The sequence below is a fragment of the Lagenorhynchus albirostris genome, chromosome 4 (assembly GCF_949774975.1).
Source record: "Lagenorhynchus albirostris chromosome 4, mLagAlb1.1, whole genome shotgun sequence".
In the NCBI taxonomy this organism is placed as follows: Eukaryota; Metazoa; Chordata; class Mammalia; order Artiodactyla; family Delphinidae; genus Lagenorhynchus; species Lagenorhynchus albirostris.
This window is the reverse complement of record NC_083098.1, coordinates 65,841,061-65,867,730: the sequence shown is the minus strand read 5'-3', so window position 1 is coordinate 65,867,730 and position 26,670 is coordinate 65,841,061. Positions and strand designations below refer to the sequence as shown.

The 26,670-nt window shown below is 32.0% G+C and overlaps 1 protein-coding gene and 1 long non-coding RNA gene across 4 annotated transcripts in view; one reads left to right on the top strand and one right to left on the bottom strand.

Moving 5' to 3' along the window:
- The window catches only part of LOC132519327 (uncharacterized), an 829,930-nt gene that overhangs the window by 57,985 nt on the left and 745,275 nt on the right, over positions 1–26,670 (top strand). The window lies entirely within an intron of this gene.
- Positions 8,437–26,670, bottom strand: part of TECRL (trans-2,3-enoyl-CoA reductase like) — a 93,589-nt gene continuing 75,355 nt past the window's right edge. For 2 of the 3 annotated variants that reach the window (XM_060148087.1, XM_060148088.1), the window contains 4 exons: positions 20,073–20,130; positions 11,893–11,978; positions 11,297–11,342; positions 8,437–10,420 (listed from right to left, as the gene is read on the bottom strand). In XM_060148087.1, the coding sequence (XP_060004070.1) occupies positions 10,293–10,420; positions 11,297–11,342; positions 11,893–11,978; positions 20,073–20,130 (318 nt within the window). In that variant the 3' untranslated portion in view covers positions 8,437–10,292. The remainder of the gene's footprint in view (positions 10,421–11,296; positions 11,343–11,892; positions 11,979–20,072; positions 20,131–26,670) is intronic. The other variant, XM_060148089.1, reaches the window with a different exon arrangement.

Here is a 26,670-nt window from a genome sequence, read left to right as displayed (position 1 = left end):
TTAGGACCAGTTTACTAGTTTATAATTTCCAAATTATCATCTTTATAGTATTTAAAGACTAACTTTAGTAAATGCTAAATATATTTTTAGTATTTAATACTAATTTAAACACTAATTTGGTGTGAATTAGAATTTATATTTAAATTTTCAAATCATAATTCCTATAGTATATAATATTTTACAGTAGTTTTATATCAAAACCATACCCTGATAAGGCCTACAAGATAGTTATAAGATAAATTTATTTGAGTAAATTAGTATATCTGTGTCTTGTGGAAGAAACTAAGTTATACAGAGGCAGATTATCTACATTTAGACAGATATTGAATGAGAAAAAGTATCCTATTTTGCTTCCAGAAAATTGTTTATATAACTGACTTAATGTTCTCTATTAGTTCTTATTTGGACTATATTTACAATGTCTTTGCCAAAGTTATTTAGTTTGTTATTTGTCCTCATTTTAACTGAGACTTAAAAATCTGCCTTATAAAATATCACATATTTAATATATATGAGGACACAATCTGAAGCCTTGTCTGCCTATCTTTAGCTCCATGACTTTAAATACAAAGCAAATAAATAGATATGCACATGATATTAGGGGAAGAGAGAAGGAAAATATAAAACTTACTGGAGAAGAAAAGATTGGAAAAGAATTTCTAGAGACCATAAACCTTGAGCTGGATCTTGGGTATTAGAAAAACTTGGGATGAGATCAAGTGTATTACAAGCAGGGACAATGCACGAATGAAAGCAGACATATTGAAAATAAAATATTATGATTGAGGAACTATAAATGATTGTTCTGGCTGAGTAGAATTGAGATAGTTATGGCCTGATTATGGAGAGACCTGTGTACCAATGTAACCAGCTTGCTTCTATACTTAAAAATTGCTAAGAGAGTAGATCTTAAATGTCCTCACCACAAAAAACAAACAGAAAACCAATTTAAAAAAGCTTATGTGAGGTGATATATGTATTAACTAACCTTTCTGTGGTAATCATTTTGCAATATATATGTGTATCCAATCACCATGTTGTATATCTTAACCTTACACAATGTTACATGCCAATTATAGCTCAGTAAAACAGGAAAAAGTAAAAGAAAGAAACAAAAAACCCACAAAGCAACCAGCTTGGTCTTAATTTTAGTATTAATGGAGAACCACTTAATGGCTTTAAATAAGAGAGATATGTCCAATTACCATTTGATGTAACTCACTCTATCCGTTTTGTTGAAAAAATGTATATCAACTAGGAGTAGTTTCAAAAATGCCACAGAGTGTGAAAGTTAATAAACACAAAAGAATATAAGGAGAAGAACAATTTATGACATACTTTTAGGAAATAAGTTTTGAGATACATTTTGAACTAATATATTGTCTTGAATTTCTGTTTCTGATCTTTCGTTGTTAGTGTATAGAAATGCAACTGATTTCTGTGTATTAATTTTTCAACCTGCAACTTTACCAAATTCATTGATGAGCTCTAGTAGTTTTCTGGTAGCTTCTTTAGAATTTTCAATGTGTAGTATCATGTCATCCCCAAACAGTGACAGTTTAACTTCTTCTTTTCCCAATTGGATTCCTTTTATTTCTTTTTCTTCTCTGATTGCCATAGCTAGGACTTCCAAAACTATGTTGAATATAAGTGGCAAGAGTGGACGTCCTTGTCTTGTTCCTGATCTTAGAGGAAATGCTTTTTACCGTTGAGTATGTTAGCTGCAGGTTTGTTGTATATGGCCTTTATTATGTTGAGGTAAGTCCCTTTATGCCCACTTTCTGGAGAGTTTTTATCATAAATGGGTGTTGAATTTTGTCAAAAGTTTTTTCTGTAGCTATTGAGATGATCATGTGTTTTTTAGTCTTCAATTTGTTGATCTGGTGTATCACACTGATTGATTCTCAGATATTGAAAAATCCTTGCATCCCTGGGTTAAATCCCACTTGATCATGGTGTATGATCCTCTTAATGTACTGTTGGATTTGGATTGCTAGTACCTTGCTGAGGAATTTTGCAGTTTTATTCATCAGTGATATTGGCCTGTAATTTTCTTTTTGTGGTATGTTTGTCTCGCTTTGGTATCAGGGTGATGGTGGCCTCATGGAATGAGTTTGGGAGTTTTCCTTCCTCTGCAATTTGTTGGAACAGTTTCAGAAGGATAGGTGTTAGCTCTTCTCTAAAGGTTTAATAGAATTTGCCTGTGAAGCCATCTGGTCCTGGACTTTTGTTTCTTGGGAGTGTTTTAATCACAGTTTCAACTTCAGTACTTATGATTGGTCTGCTCATATTTTCTATTTCTTTCTGGTTCAGTCTTGGGAGATTATACCTTTCTAAGAATTTGTCCATTTCTTTGTGGTTGTCCATTTTATTGGCATAGAGTTGTTGGTAGTAGTCTCTTATGATCCTTTGTATTTCTGTAATGTCACTGTAACTTCTCCTTTTTCATCTCTAATTTTATTAATTTGAGTCCTCTCCATTTTTTTCTTGATGAATCTGGTTAAAGGTTTATCAATTTTGTTTTTTCAAAGAATCAGCTTTTAGTTTCATTGATCTTTGTGATTGTTTTATTTATCTCTATTTCATTTATTTCTGCTCTGATCTTTATTTCTTTTCTTCTACTAACTTTAGGTTTTGTTTGTTCTTCTTTCTCTAGTTGACTTATAATATATATATATGTACACAGAGTCTATAAAACAGTTGATTTTAGCTCTACTAATTACAGACAGTATAATTGTGGACAAGTTACCTATCCTATATATCTGAGATTCTCAATGTCAATACTATTACCATTTTTAACTGGGTAATACTTTATTGTACATATGTTGGGGGTGTTGGAGGAGGTGTATCTTGTGTATTGTAGAATGCTTAGCAGGACCTCTGGCTTCTACTCTCTAGGTGCCAGTAGTAACCTCCCAGTCATGGCAATCAAAAATGTCCCAAATATTGTAAAATATTTCCTGTGGGAGAAAAACACCCTGTTGGTAAGCCACTGATGTATACCCTCTCAAAATTCAATGTCTTCAGTAATACTGTGAAGATTTGGAGCACATTAAATGAAAATATGTAGTTCCCGATTGTCAATAAATGTTAGCTTATCGCGTTGTTTTGATTTTATCATAATACATGTTAATATATAGATGTGTTTTTTTCTTTGTGAAATATATATAAATTATAGAGGTATATATTTCACAAAGGATTACTTTATTATATATAAATTATGCATATATGATTTTTTACCTGTTTGAAAAATAAATTACGAATAAAGAAAGTTGTGATTATGTTAGATTTTTGTGGGAAATGGAAGAATGAGAAGATGATTTACGCAAGTGGGTGGGTTCAACTCTGTGTTTTGAGATGATGGAGATGGCAAAGCCCCAAGAGGAAACAATAATTATTCTTGTGAAACTGGAAAACTCTGAATAATTCTGTTAAATAAAGATATGCTAATTAGATGATGGAAACAGTAGTAAATATAGGTGTGTATTGAATAAATAATTAGGGAAATAAGAATATAGATGTTGGAGCTGGAAAAGAGATGCCAAGAAGAAAAAGGTTGTTACAGTTCTCTACTTAATATAAACAATACTCCACATTGTTTTTTGTTTGTTTGTTTTTGCATCTTATCTAGACTGCAGGTGATTATGACCTACCGTCAAAGAAATGGAGCCTCAAAACTAAAAGAAACTCTGTTTTTACCTGTTATGGCTGGGAAATAAGAATTTCAGTGTCTTCTTTACTTTGGGCTGCTATAACAAAATACCATAATAGACTGAGTACCTTAGGGGGGAAAATATTTCTGCCAGTTCTAAAGGCTGGGATCAGGGTACCAGTGTCATAGGGTTCTGATGAAGATATTGAAAGGGATGAGGATGTCACAAAATTAGAAAACTGTGTGCAAAACTACATGAACAATATTAATCTTGCATGTTTTGAGTAAAAAAGAAAAAAAAACAAGAATAAATTACAGCAATTGTAAAATTAATCTATATTAGAAGTCATACTAGTTTTACTTTTGGGGAGGTTAGTAACTACAAGGTAGCAAGAAGGGGGGCTTCTGGGATGCTGGAACATTCTGTTTCTGAAATAATCTGACTATATGCAGATTATACTTAGAATAATGTATACTTTTTGCTATATATTTTATGTACAAAGGTGAATTTTAATATAAAGTAAAATAAAAAAGATCTTTAAGAGAGTTCATATTATAAAATGAAGAACATATACAGAAATTTGGCCATATAAAATCACTTGAAAAATTCAATACATATTTTATGTTGATCAGTTATTATTTAAACGTAGGGAATATGAGAAAATATGTGTGGAGATTACACTAGAAAAAAAATGCAGGAACCAGTTCTTAAGGAATCTGTTGTGTTTAATAAAGTTGTTTAAAAATTTATAATCGATTATACTTGTTCATGGAAAACTATCTGGAAAGCATAAAACAGACAGGAAAAAAGTTTTTTTAATCCTCCTAGCCTAAAATCATTGTGAATATTTTGATATCATTTGTGGTATTCTTGCTTTTATATTATGATTTAATATGTAAATAAATTTCTTTTGTCTTCTTTGGTAGGTTTATTTTTTTATTATTTTAGTTTTGTAAAATACCTACAGATAATTGTTTACCTATTTTTACATTTTATTTAATCTTTCATATGAGGATTTAATTATGCCAATTAAAATTCCTAGAATATGTATTTTAAAGGCTACAAATAACTCCATTATTTAGCTATAACATAAATTGATTTGTGGGATCCTTTATCCATTCAGTCCACACCTGATGTCTGCCTGAACATTATCATGCATACATATATACATTATCATGCCTGTCTCAATTGTTTCTAGATAAAATTCTTGATACTAAAATAGTGTTTGATGCACAGTGCTAAATTTGAATATACAGCTGACCCTTGAACAACATGGGTTTGGGCTGCATGGGGTCCACTTATACAGGGATATTTTCAATAGTAAATACTAGAGTACTACACAGTCTGTACTTGGTTGAATCCAGGGATGTGAAAGAACTGCAGATAAGGAGAGCTGACCATAAGTTATATGCAGAGTAACATCTACCTTTTTCAAAGGTCAACTGTGTATCATAATTTTAGGGTGTAATAAGTCTGATTGATTTTGGTGGGAAAATTATTGGAGATTTCTTTGGATCTAAAATCAGAATTTAAAATTTAATGAAGGTTGATGAATTTATTCTACCTCTGAACCTGCTGTAGCACTTTCTGTACTCAGTGTGTCCAGCTTTTTATGTAGCAGTCTCATATGGCTAATAAGATCAGGACAGTTTATCTTGATGGTTACACTGTTCAGACTGGTCAGTACATACAAAATTGTTTGTGTGGGGGACTCATCAGAATTGTATGAAGTGGTATCTTCCTCAAGACCAGTTTGTGTATCTGGAAAAATCAGGTTTGGGGTCCTTTCAGCCTTTTCAGAAAGATGCATTTGTGCAGGCTCATAGGCTTTGATAAAATCCTACATATTCTAACTAGGAATGTTGTTCTGGGGCATTTTTGGCAAATGTATGTATGTGAATGGGCATGGGAAGCTCTTACTAAATAACCCTTTGAAGGAGGGGTTATTGACACTGAAGTGGTTTTTGGTCTGCTTACTCAGGGCAATAAAGGGGCTTCTTAAATAATACTTGAAATCTAGGCCCATCTTGCCCTCACTCCAATCCTTCCCTGTAAACTAGAATGTCCCATAGATGGTGGTGGGGATCCCATAAATTTTCTTCTCTCTATAGCAAAAACAAAACCCAGAGCATTCATGACAACTAAATGTTTCTCCCCTTGGATATTACTGGATTCTTCTAAATGCATTCCTATGTCATCTCTTTACCCATAACAATTTGTCCAGATGAGATGGAATAATACATTTTAAAAAGCATATCAGATTACATTATAATATTTATTTGCCCTGAATAAAATTTTTCTTTCAGTTAGAATAAAATATAAATTCTCTACTATCCTCTTGGAAATTATCTTGATGCAATTTCATATGTGTCTCCTCCAACTCCTCGTTTTCTTGTATTCTATGACAAAATTGAATATTCTAAAATAATATATCAAAGTAACATAGATCTAGACTGGTCTAAGAGCCATGCATGACATGTCCTTTCAATACCTCTCCAAATCCAGGATAAATGACTCTTTCTCTTACTCAGTATGTTCCAACTACACTGGGTGACTTGCTGGTCCTCAAGCACACCAAGGTTTTCCTGTCCCAGTGCCTTATATAAATCAGTTTTATTTGTCTAAAACATTCTTCCAGTAATCATTCACCTGGCTAAATACCCTAAAAGTGTCAGTTGAAAGGTCACCCAATTAGAGAGAAAATTCACAATCTCACCATCTGACTCATCCTGCCCCTCATATTACTCAGTCAAATAACATGAAAATACGTCTTCTATATTCTCAAGGAAACAAATCTGTTATGATTATATTCATTTTAAAAAATATTTCTGAGCATATTTTTCTTACATTTTTTAAGCACCATTATAGAACTACAGCTAAAAGCCAAAATCCCATTTTAGCAGGGAACTTCTGCCTCCAAAAATGCTTTTGTACATTTCCATGATCAAACCTCCTCTGAGGGAAAGCTAATTATAGGCTTCAATATGCACCTGGGTGAAAATTAACTTTTAAGCAGCCTTTAAAATGGTTTTTAATTATTATCATTATGCAAAAGCTGCATAAATGCCTTTAATTGTACTTATAAAGTAACATTTGCTGTAATCACCTCTAATATTCAGGAGCAACTACAACAGTTTTCTTTTTTATTAAAATAAAAATATAAGTAACCCTCATTATTGATTCACAGGTCATTTTATTTTATGAGCACAAATGTTATAAATGAAGTACAGCAACTGCTAAAATTTAACACGCATTGAATGATAGTTACTCAAAATTGAGCTTAAAATATCTTGAAAATATGTTTAATTACTGGAAGATGATTAAAGGTCAATATACAAGATATTCAGCTATAATGTTGAATTTTATGATTTGATTACCCCTCAGTATTAGGCATAATATCTTTTCATAGAGAAATATAATTGAACATGCACATTTAAAAAATAAGAATATATTTCATTTATTTTAAAAAAATTTAATGCTACCATATTTGTATTGTCTCTTTTAAGAAATGGTATTGCTTAAAATTTCTGTGTCTGTGTCTGCGTATGAGTTAGAGAATAATTTTCCACAAAACTCTTGCTAAAAGACAAAATGTGTTGAGTCTATTTTTATTTAAATTTAGCCAGAAATTAAAAAAAAAAACACACATGCAAAAAAACCCAAAAACACCTTTAAAGTAGTAGCTTTAGGGAGAAATGATGAAGGGGTGGGGAAGTGAGGCAAGAGGCTGTGATAATACGGGGTGGTATAGCAGCTGATTCAACTTTTGTACTTTTGTTTTTCTTTTGATTTCTCTCCCTCTCTAGCACTTTTTATAAGAAATGTATAAAAGATGAAGATGTGGTATTTTAAAAGCACTGTTTTCAGTTTTCATTTTTGGATAGAAAAAAATCATTCTAGACAATTATTTAAAAATTAACTATCAATGCCTAAATTAATTTAACTATGATGCTTCTTTGTAATACTATATGTAATCACAAATCTAATATCTGTCAGAAAATTCTAATGTTAATTTATTAAATCTTGAATACTTATTTTCAAAAAATTTAAATACATTATTAGCTACCATCCTAATATTTAAACTAATATTTAATTTAAATTGAAGATGCAAAACTGTAGCTTGCCAGGCATCCTAATTGTTACATTAAATGATTTGGAGGCAGAAGCTAATATCTGTGTCCTGTGATTTTATTTTTCCACTCCTGCTTAAGATTATTTCCAGCATTTGTTTGGAATGGGACCTTTATTAGTAAAGATATAGTAAGTTCTACTTGGATGAGGGGCAGATTTATGTGAAAAACTCACTCCCTACTTGGTCCAGTCTACTTTGAGTAGTTTCCTCCTGAAGACCCCTTAAACTGATTCACATATAAATACGTAGAAGAGAGTTACTAAACACAAAGTAAATGAATGGATAACTCAATCTATGAAGATATCATTGGACATTAATTCATATATCTATGCATTTTCCAGAAGAAATATTCATAGTATATTTTTATATACCAACCAGTAATGGTATATTTTCAGTTTTTTAACTTTTGAGGGTTTTGTTTCTTTTGATTATTAATGGTATGTTCTGCAAAAGTGATAGAAATGGAGAGCAAATGCATTCTAATATATTATCATGGAGAAATGGCCTGAGAGAAGACTGATCATGTGAACCAGGACATTTAATACAACCAGGGCAGATAATTTTTAACAGGCATATACAGGTTGAGGTAATATCCATTCCTTTATATCCCATGTAGCCCAAGGAATAAAAGAACAAAGACTAACTTTAATATTGTCTTCATACATGTTTTAATTAATTTCAATTAATGCTACTAACAATTCATTTTATCTTTAAGAATTATGTTGTCTTTTAACTAAGTAAACTATCTAAAAAACAAGGCCTGCATTATTTATTCCCTTTTCTGCTCTCATCTACTGTTTGTCTACAGTTGACATTTAGTTCCTTTAACAAATCTATCAATAAATAGAGTATGAAAATTTGAATGTTAAATGGCAGTATTTTAGTACTGTTTCCCAGTTGATATGGCCAATCATAGCATTTAACTTGTTCCTTTCCCATACTACAAGACTTCTTTTGACCAATCCCATATTACTTTGATGATGATATCATGCATAGACATACCTCATTTAAATTAGAAATAAGACCTATTTGTCTTTCTCTATTGAAAGCAGGGAATTTATGAGTTGCTAATATCATCATAACCTTTACATTGACATAAAAATCACAATTGTTGAAAATACACACAAAAGAACTTTAGAATTTGATAATGTAATTGCATCTTATTTATAAGATGAGAGTAGTCACATTTTTCGGGAATATAGTATAATGAAACATATTTGGGATAGCCTATTACATCAACAAATAACTATGATTCCATACTATTTTGCTGAATGAATATTAGTGAATTAAACTTTGTTGTTGTCTTCCCGTGAGATATATTAATACTGTGCATTTGGGAATGATAAAGCTTTTAAATGGGTGCTTCTTTTATATCTTGAAAGTTGGTCACGTATATTAACAGTAAACACCCACAGAATGCATATAGACCTACCTTTACCAAGGATATTTTGTCATATATGTATATATCTAAACGCTTTAATGAGGATATATTGATATATGTATATCCATCTATCATCTATCTATCCATCTGTTTATCTAGATACATTTATATCTAATAATTGGAAAGGCTCTAGAAATTAACCAATGTAAATAATCCCAATTTAAATATGAATAAACTAAGATTTTAAAAAATATTTACCTAATATGTATTTAATTTTTGTAATATCATCCCTCTCCTTGTCAAAATATATATGCATATTTACATACACACTCATACACATACCACACTGACTTTGAGAAGACATAAGAATTTAAAAATATGAAAATAAAGCAAAAAATCTTTCCACTCTAAATCTCAAAGTTCCAATGCACTCTCTCTTCATCATCACATATAATCCATTTGAAATATATATATATATTTCTATATATATGCATATATAAATATGATGTATGTATAAATATATATTTCAATATAGTATATTCAAATGATTTAATAAGTAATGTCTAGAAAATATTTTGATTGTTATAATTTCAGAATGATATACAATGTATATGTTATGAATAAGATTCATGGCTAATTAAAAATATTTAACTTTTAATATAGGAAATTGAACTACTGACATAAGACATTTGATATTTCTCAATAACATATTGAACAATAAAGAAAAAAATTAAATTACTATCAAAATAATATGTAAGATTCAAGTGATTTAAATGTTACAACTTTTTAAAATATTTACTTTTTAAAATTCAGATATTCTAAATGGTCTTAAGCAAATAGTTATGAAATATTTAATGCAGTAAGAACATTTCATTCAAGGATCAGTCTCTTGCAAACATACTGGATGCTATTTACCATTAGTTATATCGATAATTTCTACTTTTCATTTACCTCAAGTTTATTACTCTAAATTCAGCTAGAGTCTACCAATTTGTATTTTTACTCAAGCAAAAATACTGTTGTTTGTGAGTTTCTGGAGCATAATAGGCAACTATCCTTTATCAAGTTTGATTTAGTGAGTTTATATACTGCTTTCTGTATATGAGATAAGATCACTTATTTTTTCTTACAGTATAAATGGAATCATTGCTGATTTCCTATGCATATAAGAACTGAATTTCTTCAGATACATCTTATGTTTCTTTTGTGCCCACAAAGACATCTGGATACTCATCAGAAGTGTAAAAATCCCAACTAGAAGAAAAAAGAAATAATTGTTCTTTATTTCTTATTTTTATTATGGATATAGCAAGCTATATTAGAAAAAAAATCATATATACTTCTTAAAATATTTCTCGTGTTGCATAGTTCTCTATCAATTTTCTTTACTCATGTATATTGCCTAGCATCATATACATTCAATCAATATTTATTGCATAGCTGAATAAACATAAAAAGTATATAGAGATCAAAATAAATCTATGTTTTTTACATCCCACTGCCACAAAATACTCCCAAATAAGGAATTTAAAAATATCCTTGAATTTTTCAATAATAGTTTTTCATATGTGTATAAAATACTTCTACACACACATACACACATACGACAAGCAGCATTAATTTTAATCCACATTTTTGTACAGTGGAACAAAGAATTGATGAAAAGGATATGACACATATCCCTTTAATACATGGAGTTCATTACAATTTAACTTCCTTGTGTGTTAAAATGACCAGCGTTCAAGATTACACATTCATGCTCCCAGCTTTCCCTTCACAGATGCATATGAACACTTGAAGACACAGTACATGCAAGTCTGTGCACATGCACAAGAGAGGGTTTAAAATGAAGTGTATTATTATTACCACTCCTTTTTAACAAAAACTTGTTGCTTAATAAATATATTTGGACTACATTTTCTAGCTTGGATTAAGCCACAATTATATAGAGATGCATAGTAAATAATGTTCCAATATATTTTAATACTGCTAAAAAAATCCAAACTAAAAATAAAGGCAAAAAATCCCTTTACAAACATGCCTAATTTTAGTACCATACAATCTGTTCTCAGAAATCACTTCTCCAAGGTGTATCTACTTCAATTAAATGTCAGTAAACACAGATCTCACCTGGCAATGTTTGCGTCATGACTGTGAAACTAATCCATGATCCAATCTGTTAGATTAAAACATAAATGAACAAATATTGATAGTCAGTCTAGAAATTTGTTCACTTGTGAAATTAAATAGGTAATTTAAAAACTAAACAGTAGGAAAATTCTAAGTAGAAATAAATTTCCTAAAGACAATAATTTTGTTGTTAAATATAATAAAGTTATTAAACAATCCCATAAAACAGTATCATATTCATAAGAAAATGAGACATTATGCCAAAATTTTTGATAAAAAATAAAATCCTGAAGCTTCTCAAGACATTTTATATGATGATTATAAAATTTTCTTTAAATCTAGATAAATATATGCACATATATTCTATATTCTGCAGGGAAAATTGTGGTTGAACTATTCCAGTTTCCTATGCCTATAACTTAAATTGAAATCTATATAATCATCTATATCTTTGGCTATACCTATATCTACAGACAAAACATATACACATATTATCATATATATATATTAATCTATAATACATGTAAGTACATAAACACATGTATTTAGTATATTATCAGATAAAGTTCAGTTACTTGCATACATAGCTAGCATACCTCATAGGTGTAGTTAGGACATGAAACCAGGAAAAACATCCACGTAAAGGGGTTATAATTTGGACTTGGAAAACAGGCATTATTTCCTTTTAAAAAGTAGAGTAAAATGTCAATGATGTTACATATTGCAAATTTGATCACATATTTATTGTATAATTCTAAATTCCCTAGAACAACTATATACCACATGAAATGTCATCATATATTTACAGAAACCTATTTCACAAATTACTCAGAAGAGACCCAGTTTCAAATGTTATAACCTTCTGACTGAAATAGAATCCCTATCATTTTCTGACCATGTCTACAGCTATGTTGCTGTAAAATTACAGAATACCACCATAATAATCAATTGTTTAAGTTTTAAAATCAAACAATATATAGATATTACTTTATCAAAGTAGAGCAGCAGTATTGCATACTGAGATTCATAAATGTGTTTTCACAATTGCATGCCTCTTCCTATTCTCCTTTTAGTGTCAAAGAATATATTTTTGGTTGAGAATATTAAATACCTCAAACCTCTTTCTATTAAATTACTGAAAATCCAAAGAGAAGTTCATAATTATGTCATTTATATCAGAAAAGTATGAAAATTGCTCATAGGAGGATTACAGTGAATATCAGTATAGTTAATATTCAGAAATACCATATAAATTATTTCTGCTCAGTAATCAGGATTGTTATTTACAACTCTCATTATACTTAGCATATTGTCACTTGATTTTTGTTAGCTACTTTTTGCCTTTCAAATTTTTTTGAGAAATATTTTGGATAACAAATTTATAATGATTTCAAGTTGAACTTTGAGCTATGACATTTTGTAAAAGTAAATATGAATTATAAAATTACTGTTTATTCTCCATAGCAAGATTTAATCAGATAACACATCAACTAATCTCTTTTAGTTGTAATTCTAAAGTCATAATGAAATGTCAGTATGTTGTTTTCAAAATTGTAACTATTGTTGAACTATCACAGTGAAAAATATATTAGGCAATGTGCAGATTTCATGCATTGCTCATTTCAAGATAAGGATAAATATGTACGCCATTTAATAGTACAGATTCTCTTGGTAACATTTATGTAAACATCTTTGTATAGCCTCCATATATTCATCAAAAGAAAGATAATTGAGGAACCTACCCACGTTATAGTAAGTGACTTTCAGGTGCAGAATGTGCACACAAGGTAATTTGGGTTAAAGCCAGTTTATGACTGTTCAATTCCTGGAGGTAGTGGAATGATCAGGATCCACAAACACACATTTCTTCCAGATGTGGTTTGCAGATTAAATAACCAATGTGTCTTGTGACACAGAAAAACCTAGTTTTCTTTCCCAGTTTTTGGACTTAAACTAGTTAAACTCATTGATGGAAGAACAGTCTGGGACCCCAGGGAGAAAGACTGCAATGTGGAAACAACTGTATACATATAAGGATTCTCACAATCATTCATTAAAATAACTTCACTAAACTATCTACGGTCATCTGTCTGGGGAACTGTATACTAGTGAGAGTAGACTATCCCTACATTTTAAGGACTGCTAAACACAGTTAGTCCACTGCTTCATAGGGGTTATTTCCCCAGACACTGAATGAATAATTGGAATATACATACTTTGTAGTTTGCATAATCCCATTGTGCATTGATTTACTGGCCTTTGGGGCAAGAGCTAGTGGGGGAAATCCAAGTGGAAGCCTCTGAAATTGCACTCATTCTTTTGTAAATATAAACAGTCTGCATCCCAATGAGAGATTAATGCTACATTTAAGATCTAAAGTATGTTTGTATGATATTCTCCATTATATCTCCATTTAATTCACTTCTTTAGGTCCTGCAGAAGCCAGATGTATTTACAAGGGTGACAGTGGAGTACTGCAAACTTGATCACACATTATCCACCATTGCAATTTATTACCAGATATGATATCTTTACTAAAGCAGATTAACCCAAACTTGGGTCTATGGATATAGCCACTGAATTGACAAATGTATTTTCCATCTCTAGTAGAAAGGAAGGCCAGAATTGTTTACTTTTCTTTAAAATGGGCAATAGCATAGAGTTTCAGTTGTTTTTTCTTGTTTTGTTTTTTTTTTCTTTAACTGTTTAATACTCACACCCTTTGCTAAAAAATAGCTCAAGAAGACCCAGGTTGGTTGGGTATCTCACTGAAAATCACTAGATCAATAACATTATGCTATTCATACTGAATGAGTAAGAAGTGTTTAGTATGCTGGTGGCCTTACTAAGACATGTGTGGTCCACAGAAGGGGGGTTGCTAATAAACACTACAAAGATTTAGGGGCCAAATGATTGTGGGGCAACCTTTCCAAAACAGAGAAAATGTGTGGCAAATTGAAACCCATATCATTAAGAAGGAAGCAAAATGCCTTGTAGGCCTCTTCTAGTTTGGCAGGTATATTATACACCAGGGAAAGCTCCTCTGAACTGCACACCATGGAGTACAAAAAGCTGTGAAAGTTTAGTAGGGCACAAGGCAGAAAATTGCAGCAGGTTCAAGTTTTACTGCAAGCACTCCTGCACTTGGACTTATAATCAGGTAGACTCTACATATTAAATTTATCAGTGGTGGAAAAACTTAATATGTGGAACTTATGGTTAGCCCCAATGGAATAATCACAATCCTGAACCTTGGTATTCTAGAGCAGGCCATGGCTTTGTAGCACAGAATTATATCTCTTTGACAAGATAGTCCTGGAAAGCTATTGAATCCTGGTATAATTAAGACTCTACTCTAGGGACACCAAGTGACCATGTGGTCCTAACTGAGCACTATAAGCTGAGTTCTGTTAGATGTACCAAGTCATAAGGTTAGGTAAGACTAGTAATAATTCATTTTAAGATAGAAGTGATATATTCAGAATGAAACTGAAAATAGGCAATAGGATACAAACAAGCTGCATTACCAGGCATCCAGACATGTCACACACCACTGTTGAGCCAAAATGTCTCCTAACTCACATGCATGAAAACCTTAGGTATCCCTTCAGGCCAGCTGAAAAGGAGGAAGACCTTGAGCTTAGTTCAGGGATGAGTTGGCTGGCATGTGGGAGGAAGCCAAAATGCACAGTGGCTACAATAGAGTCACATTTAGGGGTCACACCCTAAAAGACAGTAGTGAGGGGTAAATTCTCCCAGTGGGCAGAGTCTCTGTAGTTGAACAAAATATATCCAATCTACATTATACATAAAATAACAGGCAGTGTCAAATGGACAAACTAGTAAGGATTGCAAGACTGCCCACGAATATGAGTGGCCATGAAATATGAAGATATGTGTACCACATGTTAATGCCCCAAAGGGAGCATCAATGATGGAAGAGACAAACAGGTAGAAAATTTGACTTAGCCAGTCACTGTCAGCCTGCTTCTGTAATGGATTACTTATTGCTAGTATGGGTGCATGAATGGAGTATGGTGGCAGGGATGGAAGCTATACTTGGCCTCAATAGCATGAGCTCCCACTTACCAGGGCAGATATAACTACTGCCACTACCAAGTGTCTAAACTGTCACCAATAAAGAACACCAGTTAGACTGTAACAAGGCACCATTCTGCACAGATATGATCTAGTAACCTGATGGCAAGGTGATTTGTTGAACACCTTCTATTTTTAAAGAGGCAGCAATTCATATTTGCAGGAAATGACACATACTCTGTGAATGGATTTCCCTTTCCTTCCTTTAGGTCCTGAGTCAGTCCTATTATCTGAGGATTTACACAGTATTTGATCAATTAACACATCTCTTCCACAATACACTATTTGTTTGTTTGTTTGTTTGTTTTAACATCTTTATTGGAGTATAATTGCTTTACAATGGTGTGTTAGTTTCTGCTTTATAACAAAGTGAATCAGCTATACATATACATATATCCCCATATTCCCTCCCTCTTGCATCTCCCTCCCACCCTCCCTATCCCACCCCTCTAGGTGGTCACAAAGCACCAAGCTGATCTCCCTGTGCTATGCGCTGCTTCCCACTAGCTATCTATTTTACATTTGGTAGTATATATATGTCCATGCCACTTTCTCACTTCGTCCCAGCTTACACTTCCCCCTCCCTGTGTCCTCAAGCCCATTCATTATGTCTGAGTTTTTATTCCTGTCCTGTCCCTAGGTTCTTCATAACCATTTTTTTTTAAGATTCCATATATATGTGTTAGCATATGGTATTTGTTTTTCTCTTTCTGACTTACTTCACTCTGTATGACAGACTCTAGGTCAATCCACAATACACTGTTACTTTAAGAAATCCATTTTTCAAAAAGGAAGTACAGAAGTGGGCCCATAACCAAAGGAACAATTTCTCATATCAAATACAGCATCATCAAAAAGTTGCCAACCTCTTCCCTGGTGGCGCAGTGGTTGGGAGTCTGCCTGCCGATGCAGGGGACACGGGTTCGTGCCCCGGTCCGGGAAGATCCCACATGCCACGGGGTGGCTGGGCCCGTGAGCCATGGCCGCTGAGCCTGCGCGTCCGGAGCCTGTGCTCCGCAATGGGAGAGGCCACAACAGCGAGAGGCCCGCGTACCGCCAAAAAAAAAAAAAGTTGCCAACCTGATGGATTAATTTGCTAATCTGTTGAAGGCACAGTTGAAATGCTGACTTAGGGTCAAAGTACACCTTTAAATCTATAAGATAAGGTTTATAATTGAATAGGAATCAACCCATGTCCCATGACAGAAAATTCTCCACTTGGAAACAAGGATCTTAAAACCTGAAGACCCCAGTGTTGTGGGGAATGAATCACTACTCTTGGCAGAGTAATTGATCCTATCATGAAAAGGAGGTAAACCTGCTGTTATACAGTGGGGTAAGAAGAGTATATTTTGCCTCTAGTATTTGGACATCTCTGGTATTCCCTTGACCCATGGACAGGGGCCATGTCCATGTCCTGATAAGGACCCTCAAGTGAGGGTCCATGTCATACCACAGATAATCCCTGAGTTGTTAAATGTGTCAGTTGAGGGTGAAGGGAATCTAGAAGTTTGTGGAGGAGGAAGATGGTACAAATCAGTTGTTAGACCAAGGCCATGTGCAGCAGTGAAGGCTGTGTAATTTCCCACAAATATGTCTCTTTCAAATTTCTTCTGGTAGCAGAAAGCTTTCACCTATTACACCCTCTGAAAGGATGGCCTTGACAAAAGAGAACTGCCTTATCCTAGATAATTTCCCCATTTCCAGGGAGCCCCAAATCCAACCTACCTTTTCTCTAGTCATTCCAACTTAGGGTAACTCAGAAGTGTTCTCCTAGTTTCAGATAACCCTAGAGAAATGACTGAGGCCATCCTTCAGACATCACAACTCAGTTTCCTACTAGGCACAATTCTTCCCTTTTTTTCAGTACTTTGTAATAAGCATTTTAAAAATGTGTTCTATATCAAATTGTGTTTTCTGGGGAACACATTTTGTGACATCTTGCTTAAACAGTCAATATAAAATGGTCCCCCAATCCATAATTCATGCCTAAAGCATATCTAAGGTACAGATATTACTACAAACTTGAATTAATATGTAAGTGGGGAAATAAAAATCCAAGAGCAACAGAGACTCATTTAGAGGTGACACAGGAACTGAGAGTTGGATAAGGATTTTATGTAAGGAAAAAGAGTGCACTGTGTATGCAGATATCAAGAATTCATGATCAGAAGAAGAGGGTTTACTCTGAGAAAACGTCTGAGACCTGAGGTTATCAGGACACTGGATACAGAGAACTGAAATGAAATGATTTGAGAGTAGTGAGTCCAGAGGTTTTCATATTAGAAGGCACTGCTTCTAAGAAAGGAGAAAATACTTTGAAGGCTTAGAGGGGAAGGGAAAGAAGGTAGTATTTCTGGGAATTAAGGAATTTAGAAAACAAAGGAGTGTATAGAGGATCAAAAGACACAATGAAACACCCCATCCCCTCCAGAGCACACTTTATTCTTTATAGACTTCACTTCAATCACCCCATCTGTAAAAACACTTGTTATTTCTCTTCAGGGACAATCTACACTCTTAAAATGAACATAAGTTGATCAGTATTCACATAAGGCTTTTATATGAATAAAAACAAAAGCCAGAACTTTTTCCAACTGATAAAAATAACTCCCCCAAAAATTAAAACAGAGAAAAAATTTAATGCATAGAAGCATTTGCAGATAACAAAGAATATAACTGTTAAGAAATCCCAGAACTCAAAATAGGTATGGACAAAACAGGAACAAAAAAATAGTTGATTCTTCTCAAGAATTAAATTGTAGGAAAAAATCACATTACTAATATGGTACATATTTTCAGTTTGCCTAAGGGTAGAATGTTCAGTAGAATAGGGGATATTAAGTAGATGAACAAAAACAGTGAAAAAAAATCTAAAAAGTTAAAAACAGAAAGTGATAGATATATAAAATAGAGGCAGATGTAACATGCGTGTAATGTAACCCCACCCTCTCCACACAGTCCACAATGTAACAAACCAAATTTTCAACTATAATACAAGAAAACTTTCTAGAATTAAAACAAAGACATGAGTCAACCTACTAGAAGATTGCATCATGTCTCTGGGAAAATTGATCTGGAATTATCAAATCTAAGACACATCCTGCAAAACTCTGTACAAAATTAATAGACTTCAGTGATAAAGAAAAAGTATCTTGAGTCTAGAGGCAAAAGACCAAGCCAATTAATCAAGGAGGGAAGATTAGATTGGCTTCTGACTTGGCAAGAGCAACATACAAAGCAAGGTAAAGGGTGGAGTAAAAGCATACACACACACATAGAAAAGTCTTTCTCACATAAACATTTCCAAAGTTTGACTTTGAAAACGTGATGATTTAAAATTTTCATTTTCAAGTAATGACTGCATATACCAGATAGATGAAGAAACTTGAGCAAAGTCACAGTTAGAGAGTCAGAGTCAAGACTAAAAGTTGTGATATTCATAACTTTGGCAATGTTAGCATTTTTGTAAAATTGTGTTGTGTTCTGCTTCTATACTTAAAAAAATCAGACTATCAGAAGTTTTTCATCTGGGCTTCACATACTTCCAAAGAGAAATCAGTAGATCTATGAATTTGGATTAGATAAAAATGGCATTTAACCTCTAAATAAAATGCAAGATTTACTTCAATACAAATGCAGACAACAAAACACAATACTATTTGCGTTATTCTGTTAATTTTTTTCAGGCAGAGATATTTTCAAATAATATTACAGTTGTTTTAGATTTCCATATATATAATTTATGGTTATCAATATGGTACTGATCAAAGTGTTATGTAATGTAGGAATCAAAACATTTATGTTATATATAATATTACAGCTTTTATGTGTTCACAAATATTCTAATATAATAAATTTCTTTTGTAATTTTATGTATTATAGAAAAAAATATTCTGGAAAGTGTTTCATATATTTCCCCAGCCTGCCAGACAAGAAAATGTTAAGAAATTCAGGTAGATTCAAGTTAAAACAAACTTGAAGAGACAGACACAACTTTATATTTGCAACTAGATTGATAAAAACATGAAATCCAAATGTTGACCACTGCTATTGGAAATTACAGTTAAATTATGTACAATGTACAGTAAGCCATTGCGAATCCCTACCTATAATTTAACCTGAATGAGAGTATTGATTTACCAAAAATACCTTTAAATTATATAGACAGTGTAAATTTTTTCAAATCTTTTGGCAAACCAGTAAATTCAAAATGTTCTCCCAAACATTGCTATTTCACTGCCGTTGAATTTGTTAGAGAAAATTCACTTTTATTAGAAAAAGTTTAAGAAGTCATTTGAAATACAGTGGGATTGTAACATACTGTGCAAATTAGATTAAGAATTGAAAGTTAACCTAAGAAATGTGGATATTCATCAAAGGATTTCATACTTCTTTACTTCTTAATCATGTTTGTTTCTTCATATATTTAAATGAGAGAGACAGAGAGATTGTGTGTGTGTGTGTGTGTGTGTGTGTGTGTGTTTGTGTTTGTACATGCACACTTCACTTTAGAGAAACCATAATTAGGGAATATAATATAGTTCAAATATTTTGAAAACTTAGGCATAAAAGAGCAATAATTGGGGAATACTAATCTTAAATGTTTCCAACTATTGCTTTAAAAAATAACAATTAGCATAATTCACTCTAGAGGAGATTAAAAAAAGTGACTAACCTGTGTGATTGGGATGAGCCAACACTACATTGATGAAATGATTTCCAGCTTCACAAATCTGCAAAACATTTCAACCTTTTCAGTGTGATATACTTGTCTTTTTTAAAAATACATTTTTAGATATACAAATATCCATGTAACATATTGATTCTAAAGATCCAAAAATATACTATTACTCTAACTGTAAGAAGAAGAAATTTTGTATTTTAACAATGAAAGAAGCTGCTGTGGACATATGTAGAATCAAAGGAATGAGTTACATTGAGGTAGAGATTTTGAAGGTATTCTTGATCCCTTTTGATAGTTATGTTCAAATTGCCTTGTTAATCTGGTCCTGTTGATTATCTGCTTTGTATTTGATACAATAGGTAAATTTTCACAGCATGAAGAGACAAGCCGTATCACTGAAAGATATATTTGGCATAGGTTTATATATTCCAGGTTTACTAACACAGTAGCAACCCTTCCACTGCAAGGGTAGTAGTATGGTTCCTGGTTGGTTTCAGCTCAGTTTAGAAAATGTATTGTAAGCAGTACTGCCCCACAAAGTCACTTGTTGCTTGTCTGTCACCTGACCCCTTAATCATGTACACTCCACTAGTTGTCCCTGTTTAGTAGACAACTATGACCCTCTAAGAAGCTTCAGGGTTAACAATATCTCCTGGGCTAATACTGTTTGAATTTGCAACATGTAGCCTCTGAAGATAGGACTGTTTCCTTTGTCTGTCATATACACCTTACCTGATTCAATGCAAAGTATGTATTCAATATATAAATACTACGTTATTAATAGCAGGTTATGCTATCCAAAATATAAGCAACCCACAGATATTACCAAAATTGCTTTAGTTGTGAAGAACAAGATGGGCTAGATTTTAAAATTGCTATCGCACAACAGTATGAATATACATAACACTACTGAACTGTACACTAAAAATGGTTAAGATAGTAAATGTTATGATATTTTTATTTTTACCACAATTAAAAGTAAAAGAAGCCACTAGGTAAAATGTTTTAAGTGAGAAAGAACATTAGAATGGTAAATGATAAAAATTCAAATAGACTTGTACCTGGATGCATATGGGTGGCTTAAAGTAAATTTTAAAATATTCATTTGTGCTTGATTTTATAAAAACTTTATTGACTACTTGTTGCTTCACAGTAGCATTCATTTGAAAAATGATTCAATAGTCCACTCTCTTCTTCAGAGTTATCATTAGGTGAATAAATAAGAAATATGAAATTTCCAGCTAACAGAATTGAAAAAAATCACAGTTTTTACATGGAAAAAATCATCATTTAAAAAATGTTTTGATTCAGAATGTAATGAAAGCATTTTTACTTCTTTCAGCACCCTTTGTACTCTCAGTTCGTTGAGATTACAATTTTATTTTTAATCAGTACGCCTAAACATTTAACAATGTACAATGTGGGGAATGTTAAATTTTAATAAACCACAAAGCACTTTGGTTAATATATTAGAAGTGACATGTCATACATCACATTGTACTCCACAGATTTTTCTGAAAATATTCCTGATTAAGTTCTACTGTTTTCAGGTTGAAAGACATGATTGTATCAGAATATATAAAATTTCAGCAGTAAGATTCTTATTGTTTAATACTAGGCACAGTAGCCCCTCCCCCTTATCTGCAGTTTCACTTTCTGTGGTTTCAGTTACCCACAGTCAATTGAGGTCCAAAAATATTAAATGGAAAATTACAGATATTAATTTGTATGTTTTAAATTGCCCTCCATCCTGAGCAGCATGATGAAATCTCAGGCCATTCTAATCTGTTCTGACATTCTCTTGCTGTGCTTAATTTATAAATTAAACTTAGCCATAGTTATGTATGTTAAGAAAAAATACATGATATATATAGGGTTCAGTACTATATGAGGTTTCAGACATTCAGTGAGAGCCTTGGAATGTATCCCCCACAGATAAGGGGAGATGGTTGTATTGTGACTCAGTCATAGCATGTTGGCATTGTAGCAAAGATGCCAGTGGCCAATGACCAAAACAAAAGTTCCAGGGAGACCAACTTGAAGGGAGATGTATATCTTGCTCTTCCTAACAAGTTTCATCATGTTAAGCATTCTCTGCTTTAAATAGTGAAAGTGATGTGTCTTAGAAAAACAAACAACAGCAGACAAATGCCCTAATATAGAATTTTTAGCCATCAATCAAGTAGTCAGGCTGTCATATTATCAAACTAAAATACTTTTAGTTTCCACAGCAAAAACAAGTAACCTTTATTCTGTGATCTCATAATATTTTTAGAGGATGACCATAATCTATCTTTTTTCTGCATATGTTATCCCTACATTTTTATATGCATTATTATTAATTATTGGCAGTTCTAATATCTTATAACTTTATCATTTAAGCAATGTGATAATCATTTTACTAATTTATATGAAACAGAATCTGCTAAAATATTTCTAACACTCTTAAGCTTGAAGTTTGGCTATTTTTTCTCTATAATAATGATAATAACAATAATTATAATTTTGTTATATTTATTTTACCTTAATAAACATTTCAAAAATAAGGAAAATCTAGGCTAAATATATAATTACAAAAAGTTTCACCTGTAAAATATATCAACTCCTCTGATCTTGGGAAGTTAGTTTCTCTTTTTTTTTCTTTTTGGAGAGTTAGTTTCTACTTTAAGGGATAAGGTATATCACATACACTGAAATACTGTTTGATACTATAAGCCAATATACTGTCTCAGCATTCATTAAGTCATAACTTATGATAATTTATATTACTATGATCATAAAATTATAGAACTTTATTCTAATTCCTAATCTCTACTCTTTAATTATGAAACCCACTTATATGTGATTCCATTTGTTTATTCCATTTTTTAAAAAGGATAATATACATGTGTTTCAGAAGAAATATATTCAATATATTAATTATTGGTTTAACAGAAAGTATATGAATACCAACCTATGATTTTTTTTCATTAAGACAATTTTTTTAGAGCAGTGTGAAGTACACAGCAAAATTGAGGAGAAGTTACAGAGATTTACAGACTCCCTGCCAATACATGCATAACCTCCTTCATTATCAACACCCACCATCAGACTGGTACATTTGTTACATTTGATGAACCTACATTGACACATCATTATCAACCTATGTGCACAGTTTACATTACAGTTTGCTTGGTGTTATACATTCTATGTTTGGACAAATGTGTGACATTTATCTATCATTATGGTATCATACAGAGTATTGTCACTGCCCTAAAAATCCTCTGTACTCCTCCTGTTCATCCTTCTCCCCCAACTTCTGGAAACCACTGACTTTTTTTTTTACTGTCACCAGAGCTTTGGCTATTCCAGAATATCATAGAGTTGGAATCATACAGTATATAAGCTTTTTAGATTGGTTTAAATATACATTTAAGGTTCCTCCATATTTTTTTCATGGATTGATAGCTCTTTTTTTTTTTTAAACACTGAATACTATCCCATTGTCTGGATATACCACAATTTATCCATTCACCTACTGAAGGATATCTTTACTGCTTCCAAATTTTTCCAATTATGAATAAAGCTGCTGTAAACATCCCTGTGCAAGGCTTTGTATAGACATGTGTTTTCAACTCCTCTGGGTAATACTAAGGAGCATGATTGCTGGATCACATGGTAAGAGTAAGTTTAGTTTTGTAAGAAATGTCAGTCTTTTTAAAATGGCAGTGCCATTTTCATCAGCGGTGAATGATAGTTCTCATTGTTCCACATCCTTACCAGCATTTGGTGTTATCAGTGTTTTGGATTTTGGCTATTCTATAGGTGTATAGTGGTATCATGTTGTCTTAATTTGCATTTCCCTGATGACAGATGATGTGGAGCATCTTTTCATATGCTTATTTGCCATCTGTATATCTTCTTTTGTGAAATATTGGTTAAGGTCTTGGTCAATCTTTTAATCAAGTTGTTTGTCTTACTGTTGAGTTTTAAGAGTTTTTTTTTTATATTTTGGATAACAGTATTTCATCAGATGTGTCATTTGCAAATTATTTTCGCAGTCTATGCTTGTCTTCTCATTCTCTTGACATTGTCTTTGCATAGCAGTGTTACATTTTAATAAATTAGCTTACCACTTATTGCTTTCATGGATTGTGTTTTGGTGTTGTATCTAAAAAGTCATTGCTATACCTAAAGTCATCTAGGTTTTCTCCTATGTTATCTTCTAAGGATGTTATAGTTTTGTGTTTCACATTTAGGTCTGTGATTCATTTTGAGTCAATTTTTGTGTTGAGTATAAGTTCTAGGCCTAGATTTTTTTTTTTTTTGGCATGTGAATGTCTAGTCATTTCAGCACCACTTATGACTGTCTTTGCTCCATCGTATTTTCTTTGCTTTAACCAATATACTTTTGAAAATGAAAAACTGAAAGATTTTTTTAAAAATTTCAGACATCATATTTATATTATTGTATGATATGAATGATAAATTTTACTAGTTCTTTTAGTAATTTATTTTTTGCATGAGACTAATAGTTTATTGCCTAAACTTTGCTATAGGAGAGGATATTTTCACTCATAAATTGTAACCCGAAGTCTGATTTTGGAATTGGTTTAATGTTTAAAAATATTTTATTTCTCTGATCCATCTCATTACCACAATTTTGGGGATATCTGAATTGTTTTAATCCATAGAGCTTTCATGAAATATTGTATAACAAAAGAGTGTGCACATATAGCATAACAATATAGTATAAGAATAGCACAATAGAGTAGAATTTTTAAAATAAATATTATTTTTTTAAATAAATATATACTATGTAGTTAATTATTGTTAAAACACTTGTCATTATTTTGGGGATTCTTTTACATTAGCTTTGATATTATATATTTATATATAATTTATAATTATATATTTTGATAATTATATATCAAGATGATAATTTTTATGGTTATAGTAACTGCTGATTTTATTTTAAATCACTACTGTTATTAGAAGTAAGTCAGTTTTAGCTGAAAAACAACAACAATTATAACAAATTATAATGAAATAGCAAAATATAATATGTATTAATTTTATATCATTAATTTCTTAAAACTAGTTTTCTAAATAAGTTATTTAAGAAGAAGTGAGCTCAAATTTAGGTATAAATGTTGATTCCTATTTATGTTATTATTTATGTCAGATATTTCAGGGGCTTTGAGAAGAAGTGAAAATGATGAGAAAACAGAGTCCTAGATTTTAAGTCTGCAGTAAGGAGTAAATGTAAATCATTTTATTCGTATCTCTCAAGAGTTGGCAGAGGATCAGAAAAAAATTGTCATGACCAAATCTGAGCAAATTGCTGAAAATATGTAACTGTGGTACATCTTTTTTTCCCCTCATTCATCTCATCCACAAATACTAAATACTCACAAGCACTTCACTAGCCTTTCTGTGGTTTCCACAGCAGGAACCCACTCTCCTCCACCCTTATTAAAAGCTATGATATATCATTCCCAGAATCCTCTCCCCTAATCAAAAATCATTGTACTATGTACAATGTCCTTTTCAGCTAAATGCTACAAGAGCAGGTGTGACTTCTTGATAAGAGCCTAATTTATTATTTCTCTAAGAGTATTTGCATTTTAATAATGAGAAAACAAACTCAACCTAAATGAGTGAATAACTAATTGTGAGAATGAGGACACAGAGGTAAAACCACGGAGAAAAATTAATGTCACCACTTTTCAAACCATGTCTTATGCATTATTATCTATTCCTCCCATTTTGTACATTATTGAAGAGAGTAAGAAAAGCAAGAAAAAAAATTCTTTTCTGATGTAATGCTCAATGTACAAAGAATTGACAATCAGTTGCTTCTGGAGAGCAAAAATAAAGTTGAAAGAAAGAATGGATAAAGGAAACAAGATTATTATTTATGTAAAATATATATTGTTTTGCAATGGTAATTTTGGTGTTTTGTGGGTGAAGTTGGGTTCAGAGGATAATTAGGGGAATCATAGAAATATGAAGAGCCTGGATTATAGTGTGTCTCAACAATATTTGCAGCAGAAAAATCAAAATTACATCTAAAAGTTTTGTAGAGAGATATTCTAAAGTGCTTACAGAGTTGCATATAATTGATTTTCCATATTTGATTTTTTCCTTGTAGATTTTGTGATACCAGAATATATTCAAGGGAAGTAAATTGTGTTGCAAGTCAAAAAGAATTTATACAAAAAGAGGGGTGATAAAATACTTCTTAGAACATAGTTTAAACATGTTTAAACATGACATAGTTTAAACATGTCAAAACTCAGCAAAATCAGATTTTCCACAAAGAATCATTACCTAATTTTGGAATATATTATGTACACATTGTGAAGTGTCTTGTTTTGCTTGACGTATTTTGTTTAGTGTATTAGGGAACTCAGAATATTAGTAGAAAGAAAATGGAGGGAGTAGAAGAAAAAGTTATAATTGTTAATGGTTAGTCTGCAAAAGGGATGATTCATCCATTAATAATTAAGAATTAACTGTAATCATATTCAACACAGTTCTAACATATTATCTTCTTACCAAGTGGTAATCTGGCTCTACATAACTACAGAAGGTAAACCAACTTTAA